This window comes from Adiantum capillus-veneris, chromosome 2, assembly GCF_014529385.1.
Source record: "Adiantum capillus-veneris isolate H3 chromosome 2, ASM1452938v2, whole genome shotgun sequence".
Lineage (NCBI taxonomy): Eukaryota > Viridiplantae > Streptophyta > Polypodiopsida > Polypodiales > Pteridaceae > Adiantum > Adiantum capillus-veneris.
In genome coordinates, this window is record NC_140932.1 from 68383197 (window position 1) to 68399853 (window position 16657).

General features: G+C 41.0%; 1 protein-coding gene across 6 annotated transcripts; it reads right to left on the bottom strand.

Annotated features, from left to right (window-relative positions):
- Positions 1-10908: 10908 nt before the first annotated feature.
- Positions 10909-16140, bottom strand: LOC147462926 (F-box protein SKP2A-like). Of its 6 annotated transcripts, XR_015184747.1 has the most exons (8): positions 15930-16004; positions 15626-15688; positions 15067-15263; positions 13216-13564; positions 12989-13130; positions 12007-12745; positions 11819-11929; positions 10909-11143 (listed from the first exon to the last, which is right to left on the bottom strand). XR_015184747.1 is itself a non-coding variant. In XM_086486100.1 (6 exons), the coding sequence occupies exons 3-6, from the start codon at positions 15237-15239 to the stop codon at positions 12228-12230; spliced, it is 1182 nt and encodes a 393-aa protein (XP_086342226.1). In that variant the 5' UTR covers positions 15240-15263; positions 15626-15688; positions 15930-16004; the 3' UTR covers positions 11944-12227. The 6 variants fall into 6 exon arrangements, 1 of the variants encoding a protein (XP_086342226.1); XR_015184750.1 differs by lacking the exon at positions 15930-16004 and adding an exon at positions 16028-16097 and having other exon boundaries at positions 10909-11929; XR_015184744.1 differs by having other exon boundaries at positions 10909-11929.
- Between the last annotated feature and the right edge of the window lie 517 nt (positions 16141-16657).

Below are 16657 nucleotides of genomic sequence, written 5' to 3' on the forward strand. Positions count from 1 at the left end.
AAAGATCTTCACTGCATCCTTATTGCAGTCTCGGTCTTCTCCCTTAAAAATCGGTGGTTTGGTGTTTTTTAGCAGTTCATCCACCTCTTTTGCAATGAGAGTATGCAACGTATCAGCATTTGGGACTTGCCCTAGATTAGACGTGCCTTGCCCTTGTGTAGCAACGTGCTCATGCATGTGCGTGTCAGCAGGACTCTTAGACTGCTGATGCATCAGTTGAATTACTAATGTGGATAGTTTAGTAACATTTTCATTTAAATCTTTAAAATTTTTATCCATGATTGTCATGCGTGTCTGAAGTGCACGAAATTCTTGAATATCGAGCAATTCGTAAGTATCTTCACTTGCCATAGCGTCGCAGGTACTCTCCTTGAGAGGATCCGAGCGTGGGCCGTCATTGGCAGGATCAGGAGTACTTTTCTCAAAATCGAATGTCATATTGATATCCGAATCCATGGTTACACAGTGCGGTGCAAGGAGTACGCAGAAAAAATACCTGATATTGAGAGCACTCGCAAAGTATAATGAGCCTTGCTTATTCCGTCAAAATTGAGAGTAGTCCGGTGGAGAGTGATTCGAATTGTCCGCCGTATATGGAATTCTTCAAGTTCTTGATAGCTGAATCAATTAGGCTTGAAAGCGGTAATTGATTTCACCAAAAACTTGTACTGCAACTCTGCCAAATTGGTGGTCTTGAAATCTCTGAGTTTCTGCATAATAGGCAAAAAATTTGTGTCGAAATGTGTACCGGCTTCGTCGATGCCGTCCTTTCCGGCCTTGCCGTACTCGCACGTGGAGTGGAGTGGGAGGGGGTGGGGTACCCACTATGGGTACCGCCCCTTATGCTTAAGTTTTGTGTATGGCCACTACCCCTAAGGGGGTTGGGCGCCCTCAAGTGGGAAAAAAAAAACGAACCAGTCGGGCTATGGCCGTGAGCAGGTAGCGCGCAGGTGCTTGGAACGCCGGGGGCGGACGATGCAATACAAGAGGGTCTTCGGCCCTGTGTTGAGAAACGACCAGCAGGCCCTTGCACCTCTGATGAGCCTGCGCACCGTCGGTTTGGTACTCCTGCACCCGGCGGCTCTCCTTGCCAAGCCCGCGTGCCCACGGGGCTTCTTCTTCGTCGACTTCCTTAGCAAGGGGTGATTCCCACAGTCTTGGACCACGACATGCAAGGCTTTGTGTGGCTAGAAAGCACCATTCCTTCCCCTTTCCCAAAATAGGAACTTAGCTCTGATACCAATGTAAGACAAGGGAAGCTAGAGCCTGAGAGTCCACCACCCAACCACCCATTATATAGCAAAGCCCCTGGCCCTTTACCCTAGTTGGACTCCCTTTCCACATCCCCTAGCCCGGCCCTGCCCTTGTCTAGTTCGGCCTTGCCGGTGTCCTGACACCCTCATGTGGTTTACAGGATCTCTTTTGTGTTGCTGATCATGAATGATCCAGCAGGCTCACCTGTGGCAAACTATGTTGGGCGCATTTCTAACACCCCGTTTTTTGTAAGTTTGTACATACATACGTGATTCCAGATGTCAAAAGGGTGTGTGGGTTTTTTAGCTTGCAGTAGCAAGCACATGTACATGCATGGTAAGTTGCTAGTCTAGTGACAGCTGTTGGGCTATTGTAAGTGCCTGTGAGTGAGTTTTTTGAAGTGAGAATTGTATATAACTTAAACTCATGTACAAACTTAAACAAGTATAGCCAAAGTTCATAATTTTTCAAGTTTGAGATCATTCTGGCTTCTTGATTCCTTTGGATGCAATGTTTTTTCCATCGACTAGCTCTCTCTACACATAGTCTTCCTTCTACAGCATCCTATTCGCGTTGATTTTGCACATAGTTGTGCATGGGTTTGATTTGAAGGATTTCAGCACTTTTGTTGCAGAGTTTGTATAGATTTTTATAAGTTTGAAATCATGTCTTTTGGAGTTGGGGTTTTGGAGTTATGGTTTGTTCTCTGCAGCCTAGATTGTATGGCAGCTTTGGGACCAAACTATGTAGGTTGAGTTGTGGAAACCCATACGTCTTGTGGGTGATGTATGCTTTTAAGGGGGGCTTTTAAAGTGGTTTTTGATGAAGGGGAAATATTTTTTTTCAAGAGCATTGGTAGGCGCCGTTCGTAATTCCGTGCCTAAGCAGGTTTCTTCCTTCTTTGTGACATAGTCTCTTGGGTGGGCGACGACCAGTAAATTATCAAGGGGGCTACTCTTGTTTGATTTGTGGTGTTTCAAAGGGGTTTCCCAAATCTTTTGGTGTTCTTGTAGTTCTCTTTCAACGCTCTTGGGTGACATCGCTATAGAGGTGTTCCAGTTTGCTTCTTTCCCAACACCGTGAACAATTTGAAAATGGGGTTCGACGCTCAGTGCATGGTAATGATATTGTCATAAGAGAAGTAAGAGACCATACAAAAATGGGAAGGGAATTGATGTGCTCTTTTGTAGATGAAAACTTAGAGAAAATGCCACATAAGAGTAGAACTATGGAAGATGTTACCAGGGAAACCTTGCTTGCAATACCGAACACGTACAAGCAAATAGACATCTTACATGATGTCAATAAAACACTCGAGAGTATGAGTCTCAAGCCAATGTCTAGCACTACATTCAATAGTATTTTGAATATAGAACTTGCTAATGTGACCTTGTAAAAAATAATCGAGTTCGCAAGATGTGTTGTGTGTAGTCGGATAAAGTCTCAACTAGAGTCAACAAAGGATGATGAGCTGATTTCATGTTTGAAGGATGAACGTAGGAATTCACATGATGCAACAACAAAGCTGTAGAAATGTGTACTACACCTGGCGTAAGTTCTTGCAAATTCAAAAGGATAAGTATTTATGCAATATACATGATAAAATGGACCAAAATAAGACAGCAATACCTAGATTGCGAGTGAACTCAAAAGACTATGTGAATGCATATCAGTTGCAAGTATCATTAACATGTGCACATGGGCATGGTCATGGGATGTATGGTCATTTCTCATTGAATGGCCTTTAGATCCAAATGCTACAGTTGGTTCCCTTGCATTATGCTTAACACTAGGTTGGTAATGGGACACTTTTATGTCCTTGGACACTTTTATGTCCTGTTAAGTGATCATTTTCCTTGAATTATGTCAAGAGTTTCAAAATGGATTTTGAGGTGCTATCTGTCTAGAAAGTTTTCTCATGAGCTGAAAAAATCTCGACATTTTTTTGGAATATCAATTCCATCTTTAACCTTGTCCTTGCACAACATTTCACAACCTAAACTGTATGAAAAAATGGGTCCTGTTTTTGGCTTTTTTTTAAATTTTTGCAACTATACCACTCTAGAATTCATGTTTGTGAGGTCTATAATGCTAGAGAACTATCTTTAGTAGTCCTCAACATGTCTTGATGCTTCTAGGGAGAAATAAATGTTAAAGTTGTAAGTTATGACCAAATTACAAAAATTGTCAAATCCTGTTTTTTAGCCAACTTTAGCTCTTCTATGATTTTTTTGGTGGCTTTCATGATATCCGAATGCAGTTTTGATTTTCTATGTCACATATTGTGACATAAAGCTAATATTCCTTGAGTTTTAGGGCACCTAAAACCCTATTTTGCATAGTAGACAACGATGGTTGATTTTTTCAATTATAGAAGAAAACGAAACATTCTAGTATATCAAGTATAGCTTTTTCAATATTGTTAGTTTCTTGTGACAACTACATGCATTTTGTAAGTAGTAACCATATCTAGTCATAAGGATCAAATTTGGCTAGATATTGAATAGTTTCTATGGGATTCTACACTCATAATGTTGAACCCAGTTTTTTCATGTTTGCTGTATTTAGCACTTCATCTTTGTCCCCAAGATTCCCCGTGGTAAGAGATGTATTATTCTTTTGACATGCTCCATGGCTCCTTATGAACCTAAAGGACAATAGGGAACTAAGAAAACATGCATATATTATTTGTATTGAGCGTGGCTATAGAAACTTTGATTATAGGTTTGCAGAATGGTAAAAATTCAACTTTTTTGTACCTATTTCTTTTGGCAAAACAAAAAATAGTGAGTGAGAAGCAATCATATGTTCTGATCACCAACCCATTGAAGTTAACTAGGGAATTTATCTCAAGTCCTACAAAAATCCCTAATCTTATTTTTATGCAACAAAACGTAAGAAATGACTGTTTTGATGAAAATGTACTGGTCCGTCAACTTTGGAGGCTTGGTGTGACCAAAAGATGAGAAATTTTACAAGTTTCTTATTTTTTCCATCTGTAGTAAGCCTTGAACTATAACCTCATGAAAGTATTTTACAAAATGAGTGGATCTACTATGGTTTTGGAGGTTTTTTTCAAAACCCTGAAAGGACACTTTTATGTCCTGTTAGGTTACCAACCTAGTGTTAAAGAATTTGTAAAGAACAGAAAACCATGAGCTAGGAGATTTATTCCATGAGGGTATGCAACGCAGCAATCTAATATTGGTCAATGCATTGAATTCAAGGACATCTCTAGACCACAAAAACAGAATGATGAAAGAGCGTGAGAGGAATGCATCATCAGTAGTAACACCACCATTGGCTATTGAAGGATGTAATGAAGAGATTGCTAACTTGCAATCAACCTCCTCTCAATGTGTTGTTGGTACCATGTCCACTCCCGTGTTTTGAAAATTGGAGAATGTTTTTCTACATCTATATAATTTTGCAGGAGAGAATAAGACTCCATATTTATTTGCATACTTATCCTTGCTAGTAGCAAAAGGTGTTTTCAAAACCGTGTATTTGGGATTCTTAATGGTGGGTTATACACATGAGGACATAGATGCAATGTTTAGCAGGTTCTCAGAGAAACTGCAAACAGGAATGACATACACTTTTCCACATTTGATGGAACATTTTCAAAAATGTGAAAGCTCAGCTCCAACGCCATTTATGATGTGAAAGCTCAGCCTCAGCACCATTTCTGATGACGCAAGCTCGTGACTTCAAATTCTTTGTTAAAGGCTACATGTGTGATGGACAAGATGCTCTTGTTGGACACTCTAAGCCACTTCAATTTTGTTTCTTTATGCAAGGTGAAATCCCAGTAATGCAGTACAAACTTCACTCCAAATCACCTGATTGGATGCCAAGGAAGTCAGGAATTGAGTTGTGGAAAAAAGATGATAAAGGGAAACCAAAATTTCCACAGTAGGTTGTCAAGATGCGGTTCATATAGCAGACTATGTGAGGGATAGTCCGCTTGTTATTCAAGGGATTAAAACATATCTTGCATTCTGGAAAAGATGAACTTACTAAAGGGAAAGGAGCACGATTCTACAAAATACATAGAGCCAGTTATTATTTATTGGCAAAAAACAACTAGTGAGCTTGAACAACCAACCAATAAACAAATTGGTGAATATACATCATTTTGGCCAAAGAGTACAAGGAGTCATCGAATGCAACAAATAGAGGAAGACACAGATGAGTTTCAAGGATATGAATAATTGAATGATCACTATGTTGGTCATCAAAGTGTAAGGTCACAGGAAGCTTTTAGGCCTCAAATTGATGTAAGGAAAGGGGATTTTGTTCTTGTGAGATCCGCAGATCCAGAATATCTGATATGGCTAGGAGTTGCAGAGTCAGATGTTGATATAGATAGCTCATCTCTTAACTTCAATAAAGTTTTCATTCAATATTGGGCACCAAAACATCAAAAAAAAAAATCCCACAATCCAAGAACAATATGAGGATTGTTGGAAAAAGAATTGGTGTTGCAATCTTGCTGACCCAAAGCGTTGAGTGTGTTGATGCAGTTGTGTGGTCATGGACTCCAATGGGTGGAAGACTTGTAGAAGCAATTAAAATTCCATCCAATGTTGTGGAGAAAGCACAAGCTAGTTGAATAGGACAAACTGAATAGCATTTCATTTTCATATATTGTTTTTCTTGTTATCCTTGTCTATGTATGTTTATAAAGTATCAATCAACACCAATATGAAAATAAAATTTTGGATGGGACAAAAAAAGGGTGTTTCTCAACACCACCATTTTCTTGAGAATCTATCTCTTTGTCTAATGTAACACAAGACCTCAACAAAAAAAAATTCTATAACATTCCCAAAATAAATGAAATTTTCCCAAATCAAATGGAAAATAGGAATCCATAGGCATTGAAATCAGTCTCAAAGTTGTGGGATTTTCCGATTTCATCTAAAAGAGTGTTACACTATCGTTTGACTCCATTGCATGTCAGAAAGAGTAGGGAGACTACCTAGGTAGACCTAGGTTGGCTCACACGTGAAAGTGATGCTTACACCGTGTTGGGGCACCCAATGTCAACAAAAATCTAGGGGAGGGTCACTCTTAATCTTAGTAACAAACCCCTAACCTCAAACTTCAATTTTGGGACACTAGAAAACCCGTGCAGCAAAAAATTTCACTTTTTCCTAGTTGTCAGAATGATGCAAGAATTAACGAGAGGTTTGAGAACATCAAAGCAAGGAACTTTACTAGTGATAGTGCTCAAAGGGGTACAACAGTAGAAAATTTTGTAGCCCGAGAAACCGTCACATATATGCTAAGAATAATGGGATGATAGATTGGGGGAAGAACTTGTATAGAGCTTCTAAGGACCATTACAAACGAGCCAGAAATGGGGCATTATACCACATAGGGGCAAGTGATTAGTTGCCGAATCATTTATGTGGACACAATGGTCCTATATTGGTCAACATGACTACATGATAAATGAAGTGGTACCTTAAAAACGTTCAAAAAAAATGTATAATTTTGTATGAATCAATGCATGATGGAAAAAGTTTGTTTTTATGCTAGATAGAAAAAAAACTCATGCTTTTTCCTCACATTTTGCATCACTGAGTATTTTGGGCAGTGAAAGTATCATGCATGTCCTCTTCAAAGTAAAAATCAATTCTGAGAAGAGACCCTATGAATTGGAAGTCACCATACTCCCTTATGATGGACGTCTCTCAGAATCAAGGCCTAAAACTAGTCCCAATCCAATGAAAGTAGTCCAAATTCTAGTGCAAGGTGACCAGCCATCTTAACTCATCGAGTACAAAGGGATGATCAAGTATCGCCTTTTTTGAAAGCCAAATGTGGAAGACATGAGAAAAATCATGATTTTCTCCCTTGGACTTCCAATATGACATCAAAGGTTGAATTTGCAGCTACACATGTGATTCCCTAGTTTGTCAAACCCTACTCAAAAGGTTTCACACCCATTAGAGCTATACACATCATCCTCGTCAACTTCCTACTTGGTCAAAGGATTGAAAATTACTTGCACCTTGCCCTATAGATCAATTTAGAGTATAGATGGATGGGTGACCTCTAAACACAAGGAGAAATTCACCCATCAAATGTGGTGGAGGTCAAGAGCCTAATGTGGGAAAAGTAGGAAAAATGCCATTTTTTTCTCCACAGAGTGTAACAAGCAATCCAATTAAAGATCCAACCATAGGTAGATATTGGTATGATTCCACTAACCATCCCTATATGGCCAAAGTAAGAAAAATGTTACATCTCCATCATACAGTGGCAATTGTTCACAAGAGCCATGACATTTGAGGCCAAGGGAAACAAGAAGAAATGGAGCCACATGAAGAAGTTGGAACAAATCCCAAAATTCACCATACTCAAAGATTCTCTGAAAGAAGCCTCCACTTATATTTAAAAGGAAAACTCAAGCTTGAAGGAGCATCGGTGTATAATTGATGAGACTCTATCTCTCAATTATGATTGTAGGGAACTTTCTCTCTCTATCTCGACCTCGACTAGGTGTGCAAGAGAGTTGAAGAAGCAAGTGAAAAGGCACTCAGTCAAAGCAAGTTGAAGGGAGCTCGGTAAGCCAAGGCTCGAGAAGATCGAACGAAGTTAAGCAGGGCTGAATCTAGAAGCCCAACATAGAAGAAATTTTGATCATCGACGTCAACTTAGGTTTAATTAATCCGTTTTTATGAATCACGCAACCATTAACGCCTCGAGGGAAATTGTGAGGGGAGTTTAAACTCCTAAACCGTCATTTGAATTAATTAACAAGTGTCATTAACGGCACTGCTTCAATAATTGTGCATCAATTCGTCAGTGTTATCAGTTTTCAAGCGGTTTTTGTGCGTCATTAGCATTACCAAGTAAGTTATAACTACCTTATTGTGCAGTGCGGCAACTCTTGACTCTCAATTTTCCCACAGCCAACAGCCCGACACTCTGGCTCACATTTCGAACCTATATCCCCGGACAATGAGCGAGAGGCGCCACATTGATCCGTAGTTATCCTCTCGTCATTAATTGACACCTCAATTTTTGAGAGAATTTATGGTTGAAAATTGGTGAATATCATAACCGTTGATTTTGCATTTGAATGTGAACTTCATGTAAACTAAGTGTAAACTTGGGCAAACGTGAACTAGTTATCAACTTGCATGTGAAGTTGGTGTGAACTATATGTGAACATTGCAAGGCATGTGCGCTCCATTTTCATGGTGTGAACTTGGTGTAGTTACTCAGTGTGAACCAAGATCACGGGAGTGCTGAAATTACTAATTGGAATGCTCCATTTTTTCTTCCATAACAAAGAGTGGACGCTAGTGCAATGGTAAGACATTCACCCCATGAATGAGAGGTCATGAAGTCAAACCCGATCCAATCCATATGAATGGATCGGATGGTCCATGATCAACAACGATCGAGGACGGTAACTCCCCTCCAAAAAAGGAAGGACGGTCCACGATCAAACGACAACGATCTGGGACTGTAGCTCCTGAGTCCCCTCCCAAACATGAAGTGTCAATAAGTGTCAGCTTGCATTCCTTACTCTAGTTTATGTGTATGTGTGAGAGTATATGTGTATCAGATGCGTGTAGAGTTTTGTTTCTTTTTCCTCGTGCTTTCAAATCTAACTCTCGAGTGGGTGTGCGGGCGTATGGGGTGAGTGGGTGTAAGTGAAGTCTATTTTTAGAGCATGTTTTTGTTTCGTTTCATTGGTTTCCTTTTTTTTTCTCCCTCATAATTTCTTGTGTTATCTAGTTTGGGTGTGTTGCTATACTCTCTATTCACTCTACCAACTTTCTTAAGGAGGTTGAACGTGCTAAATTTAATGCACTTTCACAAATCGTTGCACCTACTGGCAGGTTCTTCTATTTATTCATTTGTCCCAAGATTCCTTACCTTAGCAACTCATACCTCTCAATAGAGGGTCGCCCTCTAAAAACTGGGATTGGAGAGTCGAACATGGGTGTGTAGAGGTATGACGTACTGTGAATTGTTGTAGACCAAAACACAGCCGCCCTCGGATGTCAAAGCCTTGAATATTAAATATCTACAATCCCCCTCCTCCCCGGGTGCGCAGAGGTTCAGCTGCAAGCTTGCGAGGCGAAAGGCCTCTCCGTCTTCTGTGTGGCCCTTGCTTCTCTGTCCGCAAGCTCGCCCACACACCCTTCTAGTCTGACTGCCGCGTCACTTGACAAAGTCCCTATTCCACCCTCGTCCGTATCTGCTTTGATTCCTTCTATTTTTTTATGTGATTTGATTGGGTAGCCCCTACCTACTTGCGTTGTAATTGCCTGTATAAAGTGTTTTTCATAGCATGAGCTCCGCTCGGTGGTTGTCATCAAAGCGTCCTTTTTTGGCTGACTTCTTAGAGTTCTCTCCAGCTTTGGTCCTGAAGAGAGACCTTCAACAAGTGGATTGGTTTCTATTCTTGCAAAAAAGCTCCTTGTCAAGTCCAGCTTCAATGCAGTGCTTTGTTGCTCATCTTGTGGAATCCTCCTGCAACTCTTGGTGATGTTAGTTGCTTCTTCTCCCACATCTTAGTCATCGACTTCTCTCTCTCTCTCTCTCTCTCTCTCTCTCTCTCTCTCTTATGTTTATCCAATGCTTTTTGCTATCAAATCATACAAGTTGGTAGGCAAGAGCAACAGTTGGCAGCTGTTCCCTGTCCATTTTATCGTTGGTTGCTTGTGGGGCTTCAGGTTTTTGATATGCAATAGCATAGCATACTTTTGGTGGAAGCGCCCTCGCACATGATTTGTAAATCGGTACATCTTGCCCTCACGATCGGCACCATTTGGGCACTCTTGAGGGATTTTGCAAGTCAAAAAGTCTACCTCTTTCGTTGCCAACGCGAGAGAGAGAGAGAGAGAGAGAGAGAGAGAGAGAGAGAGAGAGATTAAAACAAAAAGAAGCTATAGACGAGCACGATGGCATCATTATCTACTATAGCTTATATCTTCGACAAATCACAAAAATTGAATATACAGGATTGTTTTTCGTATTTATAGCCTCCACTTCTATGTAAAGAAGACGCAAAAACTTCCAATTTCCTCAGCATATCACGTGAAACCTCCCCCATTAGCAGTTCATAGCTCTCTCAAATTTTATCATCTTATCATATGGGGTAGAGATTACACACGGGGCCTCTTAGCTCTCCAAAGGTCCATTTGAATGGCACCATTGTATTGGCACAGTAAGCCTTCTATCCATAGATTACCTTCTAGTCCTTTTCTCCCTTCTCATATAGCCCTCACAAATGTACTTAGGCCCGTGTCACACACAGGCGCCGGACAAGCCAAAAAAGAACGCCTTTGGGCGCCCATACTGTCACACGGGCGGAGGACACATTTAATTTTATTCACTTTCCAGCGAACGAGCGACAGTGAGCTGGAGAAGCTCACACCCACTGGCCATCCTTCGCGCGCCTTCTTGTGCTCATGTCCACACAATGCCAAGGTTGGGCGAGGGGGTGAGCCACCTGCTTTTCTGCTCTGGCGGACGTCACAGCCAACCAACGGCTTTTCACCATCTCACTTGCACACACGTCCAGGCGGACGTGTATGACAAAGACACACAAACGAGAAGACATACACGGAATCCATTCTTTGTCCCTGCTTTAAGCAATTGCATGCATTTAAGAGATGAATCTTTAAAATATCTGGATTGGCTGCAATGACAATGACATTGAGCCAAGATGTTTCAATAATGAGGTGTTCTACGAATTTGCATGGCTCAAGTATTTTTACAATTTCGAGTTGGCCACTATAAACCAAATCCTACAATACCTTTTGAAGACAGTACCAGGACTTGTATCGAGAAGCCAACAATAAGACGCACGTGAAAATACTAAGGCCGGTTGCGAGCGACATTCCGAACTGATCACCTACAGCCATGTAGAAATGTTTCAGTTGGAGAGCAACAGTCCAAACTTTTTTAAATTAATCAGAAAATTTAAACATCCAGTGCTCAGATGCCTCGAGCAGTTGCATGCTGAGATGCATCAATGTGCTCAAACCATGGTACTTTGCAAGAGTCTTCAATGCAATCGACCCATAAAAATATTAGCTAGTTTGACAAAGTAATCACTGAAATAAACCAAATGTTCAGAAACCCGTCTTTCTTGCTTCCATCAGTGCACTTTCAATCAAAGCAGGTAACATGTCCAGGGTGGTCACTTTTAAAACATACCATAACAACTCTCAGGCCGTCACTTTTCAAAACATGTACATATCACATGAGATAAACCACAGAATATTTGTACTCCAGACATGTAGGGATCGACAGTTAGGGGAGGATCATGGGGTTAGGGGACGATGCTGGACGTAGAATTACTTAACTACTCTGAAGATTAATTGAATTCATTTCTAAATAAATGCAAGCATGCATTAAAGTGCTTGTTTCACACCACACAAGTGCACACACATATGTATAGTACATAACATTGACATCGCAGTAGCTTGATATAAGGCATCTCCAAAAATCTGATGCAACTCCCATATGATTATTAAAATGTTTTTATTGTACTGTAGAAGAAAAGCTACAAGCATCACACACTAACTTGCATTCATCTTTGAAAGGAATCATTCCTTTCAAACCGGTCAGCGACGACAAGTATCTTTTGTCACGCAGTTGTGCACCATAGCTGACAGAAGACAATCCTTGAAGCAGCCTACATTCACAAACTAACTAAATGTTATGCTCAAATTTAGATTGCGATGAAATGTTGAGTACGGTTATAGCGCATACAGTTTAGTTGGAAATAAGTCCTGTGAATTATCTATATATCCGCATTCCCTTCGGTCCTCTCTACATGGGGACAAAAAGTGGGGGAAAGTGATCCTTCACTGCTGTACAAGAAGGCATTACTCATCTTCCCTCTCTCTCTCTCACACACACACTCATGTACATACTAATCGTATAGATATAGACAGATATAGTATTTGTATAAGATAAGTATCAAGTTGTCTTTATCGTCTCTGCTTTCTCGCTTCTGTGACACAAGCACAATGGACCGGTATAAGACGGACACAAGCACTTATATTCAGCGAATGCCTTTCTGCACAAGTATGTAGCCCCGGGAAGGCATCGCACACCGCTTGCACTGCTTGTGCCGACAAGAGTGTGCACATGCCCACGTTGAGCGAATTCAAGCCGAATTCCTCCAGTCCATCAGCAGGACGCGACATCAAGTAGTCGCAGCTAGTAAGCGTGCTCCCTTCATTATTGCTGCAGCTACGGCTGTTGCTGATAATGCTGCCACTGCTAGAAGAGCTGTGGCTGCTGCTGCTAATGCTGCTCAAATTACTTCTCTCTGTGAGATAGCTAATGTTATCTTGGCACCTCCGCTTTTGGCTGGTATGGTGAATTCTATATTTGCTGCTATTTGCCAGGGCATACATGGCAGCATCTGTAATAAGAAAGCAATTGTACAAGTTAAGAACAGACAAATGGTGGCATTTGTCTGCCAATGCGATCACACTCCGATCTGAAAGAGGTAAAAAAACAACATGTCAGCAAAAAATACACACAGATTTTCAAAGAGCATACACAGTACGTACATGTGTAATTGTGCACACACACATACACAGTGCACACTCTTAACTCTCCTTACACCTCTTACACTCACTGTTCCTTCCTCTTACACCCTTTTATTTTTTTCCCCCTCTTGCCTCACACACATACACACACACCAACTTAAGCCTTCACAATGCAGAAACTTCCACAGTACCTGTGATCTCAAGACAACCGCACAGATCGATTCTCCTAAGGTCCGAGCACCAGGACACTAAGCCAGTAACCCCTATATCAGTTACTGTCTCACACCAGCCCAGATTTAATTCTTCCAAGGTCATACAATTTTTCGCAAGGGCCTGCATCATTTGACAAAAAAAGAAGCATTCAATATAAGGAATCCCCATCAAAATTGAGATTGAAAGTAAAATGCCACAATCTTACTAGAAGAGCCTGATCTGTTCCAGCCTTCTTACAGCCGCATAAGTCCAGGCTTTTTATGCACTTGCAATGCTCAGCCAAAAAAATCACCCCTTGCTCAGTGATTCTCGTACAGCCACTTAAATTCAGCTTCTCTAGCAATCTACACCCTTGCGCTAACGCAAACAGTGAATCATCTGTAATCAAGGTGCCCTTTGAAAGATCCAAATCTCGAAGGTCGTGGCAATAATAGGCCAACGCTTTGACCGCTTCATCCTTCACGTAAGGCCCGCTATTCCATAGCTGGCAAGCCTGAAGCTTGCTGAACTTTGGGGCAACCGACCGTACAAGATTACTAATGTTTTGATGGCACCTAAACACGCCCAGAGAAAACAGCTGCATTAGCGCGCTTACACACCCATGCATGGTAACCACAAGATGAATGCCTTTCCCTAATAAAACAATATATATTGAAATTAGAAATTTGAGAGACACTATGCCAAGTTATTTTCTAAGTCGGATGACATCACTGGACACTGCAAAATAATATCTTTGGAAAGCTTGAAAACCATATACAGTGTCACTATGTGTGCAACCGATTCTCCAAATACCCTGAACCATTTCTAGGTACTAATACTTACTTTCTCAGCAAATAGAACAAGAGCTAGATATGGCTATAAGACTACACTATCCATGCTCAACAGATAAAAATGTAGCTCCAAGTTGAACATGCTCAAGGGATGCGTGTATAAACTCTCAAAGGATCTAGAAGTATGCCCAAACTCCATCAGGTCCATTACCCATAGTCTTGAGAGTTTATTACATCATCAGGACCATCGTGACAAAGGCTCCAAATCACCACACGCGCACGCACGCACGCACGGACAAAAACGCACGAGCATGAAATTATACAATGGTAAGCGTAGAAGTGCCTAATAAGGATGCAATACTTGTTACACTATATGCTCTCCCAATCAAATACGCACTTACTGCCTGCAATAATCCATGCAACTAAGTTTCTATTCGAACGTTGGAGACAAAGGTTAGCCGTAAAGAAGCCTAGCACTACATACAATCAGCTTCTTGTCACTCTCTGAATATCTGTTGGGATATCTGAACAATAGTTCCGAGTTTGAGGCTACATCAATATGCGACTTTCACATGAATCTTGGTAGCATTGAGCACCTTTATGCTGAAGGGCGATGCCAAGTAACTTTTGATGTAGTTGAGCCTAAACAGTCTCAACAAAAGAGAATGTTAACAATCCATTCCTAGACACGATGAGGCCAAAGAGATCAAACCGCAAAAGTGTAGTAATCTTCAAAGTCAACACAGACATGTAAATATTTAAGACTTTTTCAACACTCATGAAGTAAGCAGAGCCTTGCCCCATTTGGTCTACAAAAAAACTAGAAGTAAGCCATAGGGTGGGACTTTGGACTAACCCCTTCGAATGAATAATCGCCTTACCTGAGTGTCCATCTGTTAGGATTTGAAGAGCTTTGTGGATAAAGCGAGACATCTTCCTAAAAACAGTTATGTGCTATTTAATATGATGGATAGATGATAGCCCTAGTTGATAACCCCTTATCTCATCCCTGTTCTTTGGAAAATTGACAACAGAACAGAGTAGCCAGCTACCTTGAACAAGTCAATGCGGTGCACGAAGCTCTTCAGGAGTGAAGAAAACAACCTCCCAACTAATGTCGACATAGACAACTTAACTTGGTGACCTTTGGCCCGCAACCATCAAAGAATGAAAAGAAAACAAACTATACTACTGTACTTCTAAACTAGGTTCTACTAGTGAGTTGTCACATTCAACATGCAAGATCGACTGACAAAAACCAAATGCTCCGGAACCAAGAGACTCACCATTTGAACGAAAGCTTTAAGATGTATAAATTCATTGCATCTCGCCAGCCTGTGCATACACCGCCGGCAATGATGACCGTCCGGTGATCCACAAAAGACAGGATGTGAACCAGAAGTTCTGCTGGCAGGTCCTCCCAGTTTGATTCAATGTTGTTAGATGAACAAATTTCCATGGTGACTCTTGATTAAATAAATTTCTGCAAAACACATGGCTTTCCATTAATACATTCGAGTTAAGAAATTTTTAAACCGCAATAAGGGAGAAAATTTCAAAATGATTGTCTATGTTGCTACTTAACAGACCCATGATAAGTCCCCTACCATAATCTGATTTAAGCTTAAACCCCTTCGACAATTTAAATTTACTATTATGATCGCTTCCTCTCCTTCATCCCTCTACAAAACTTATGGAAAAAAGCAAACTCCTTTAATACTTGGCAGGAGAAATTAAGACTAGTTTTGCTTCATTTCAAGTGTTATTGCAGAAATGGCATCCATCAGTTGCAAATTAATTTACAGACGTGGAGGGTTGATGTACAGAGAGTGCGTATCCACATACACAAGCACATTTGTCTCTGGTGAAGAACAATATTCAACTCCGTATGTATGTCTCTGCTCCCAACTACAAAAAAAAAACCCGAGTCACTAAACTTCTATCCAACAGTCCTACCTGCAGCAAAGGCGGCTGCAGTGGTAGCAGAGTACGTGTGTAATATTATGCGCAGAGCTTTGAATAGCCCACCAAAACGAACCAGCAAGATATGGCACGCAAAGCCCAGTTTTTCCAATCAAAACGGCGTAACATACAACAAAAACCGTTCACACAAATCGGAATCAAGTGAAGTAACTGGAGAACAGGTTACCTTCCAACGGTGGCAACTTGCGAGCAGGGGTCGCGTGCGTCGCAGAGGAAAGAAACAGAAGGAGAAAGAGAGCAGGACCGGAGGAAAATTATACACACCTGCCCAAAAGCCAATTCGTAAATTGCGTTTTCGACACCGCTGTCTAAAAAGCTGTGGAGATTTACGGAAATTCCAAGAAGTAGCCCCTCATTTTAATGTAGACCTTTCTTTTCTCTAGGCCTTGGTATCTTCCTTTTTTTGGGGGGTGGTGGGTCGTGGGGATGAGAAGCAAGATATGTGTTACGATTACAAGCTATGTACACACCCTATGAAATGGTTTCGCCCACATCCTCGACAAGAGATCGCACATTGCAGAAGATTGTACATTGTGGTGGTTAGAAGGGGAGCCTCATTTAGGTGTGCTTCCTCCAATCAATGCACTTCTAATGGAGACCTTTGCTCCTTGGTAGTGAGCATGAGCACACTGCCCCCTTCTTGCCAATCCCCATGTCTGCATACCATGTTCACAAGTTCTCCCCTTGGCCATCCTACCCAAGGCCAAGCTTATCTCTTAGCAACCTTAACAATCTCAAAATTGTGCACCTAAACACAGGGTAGTGTCTACTCAAACTACATTGTTACTAGTATTTGAACAATTAGTGGGCACTTGATAGAGGTTAGTACCTCTTAATATCAATGCATGGGTGGCTCCAAAAAAAATATTGGCCCTTATTTTTAAGGAAAATTGA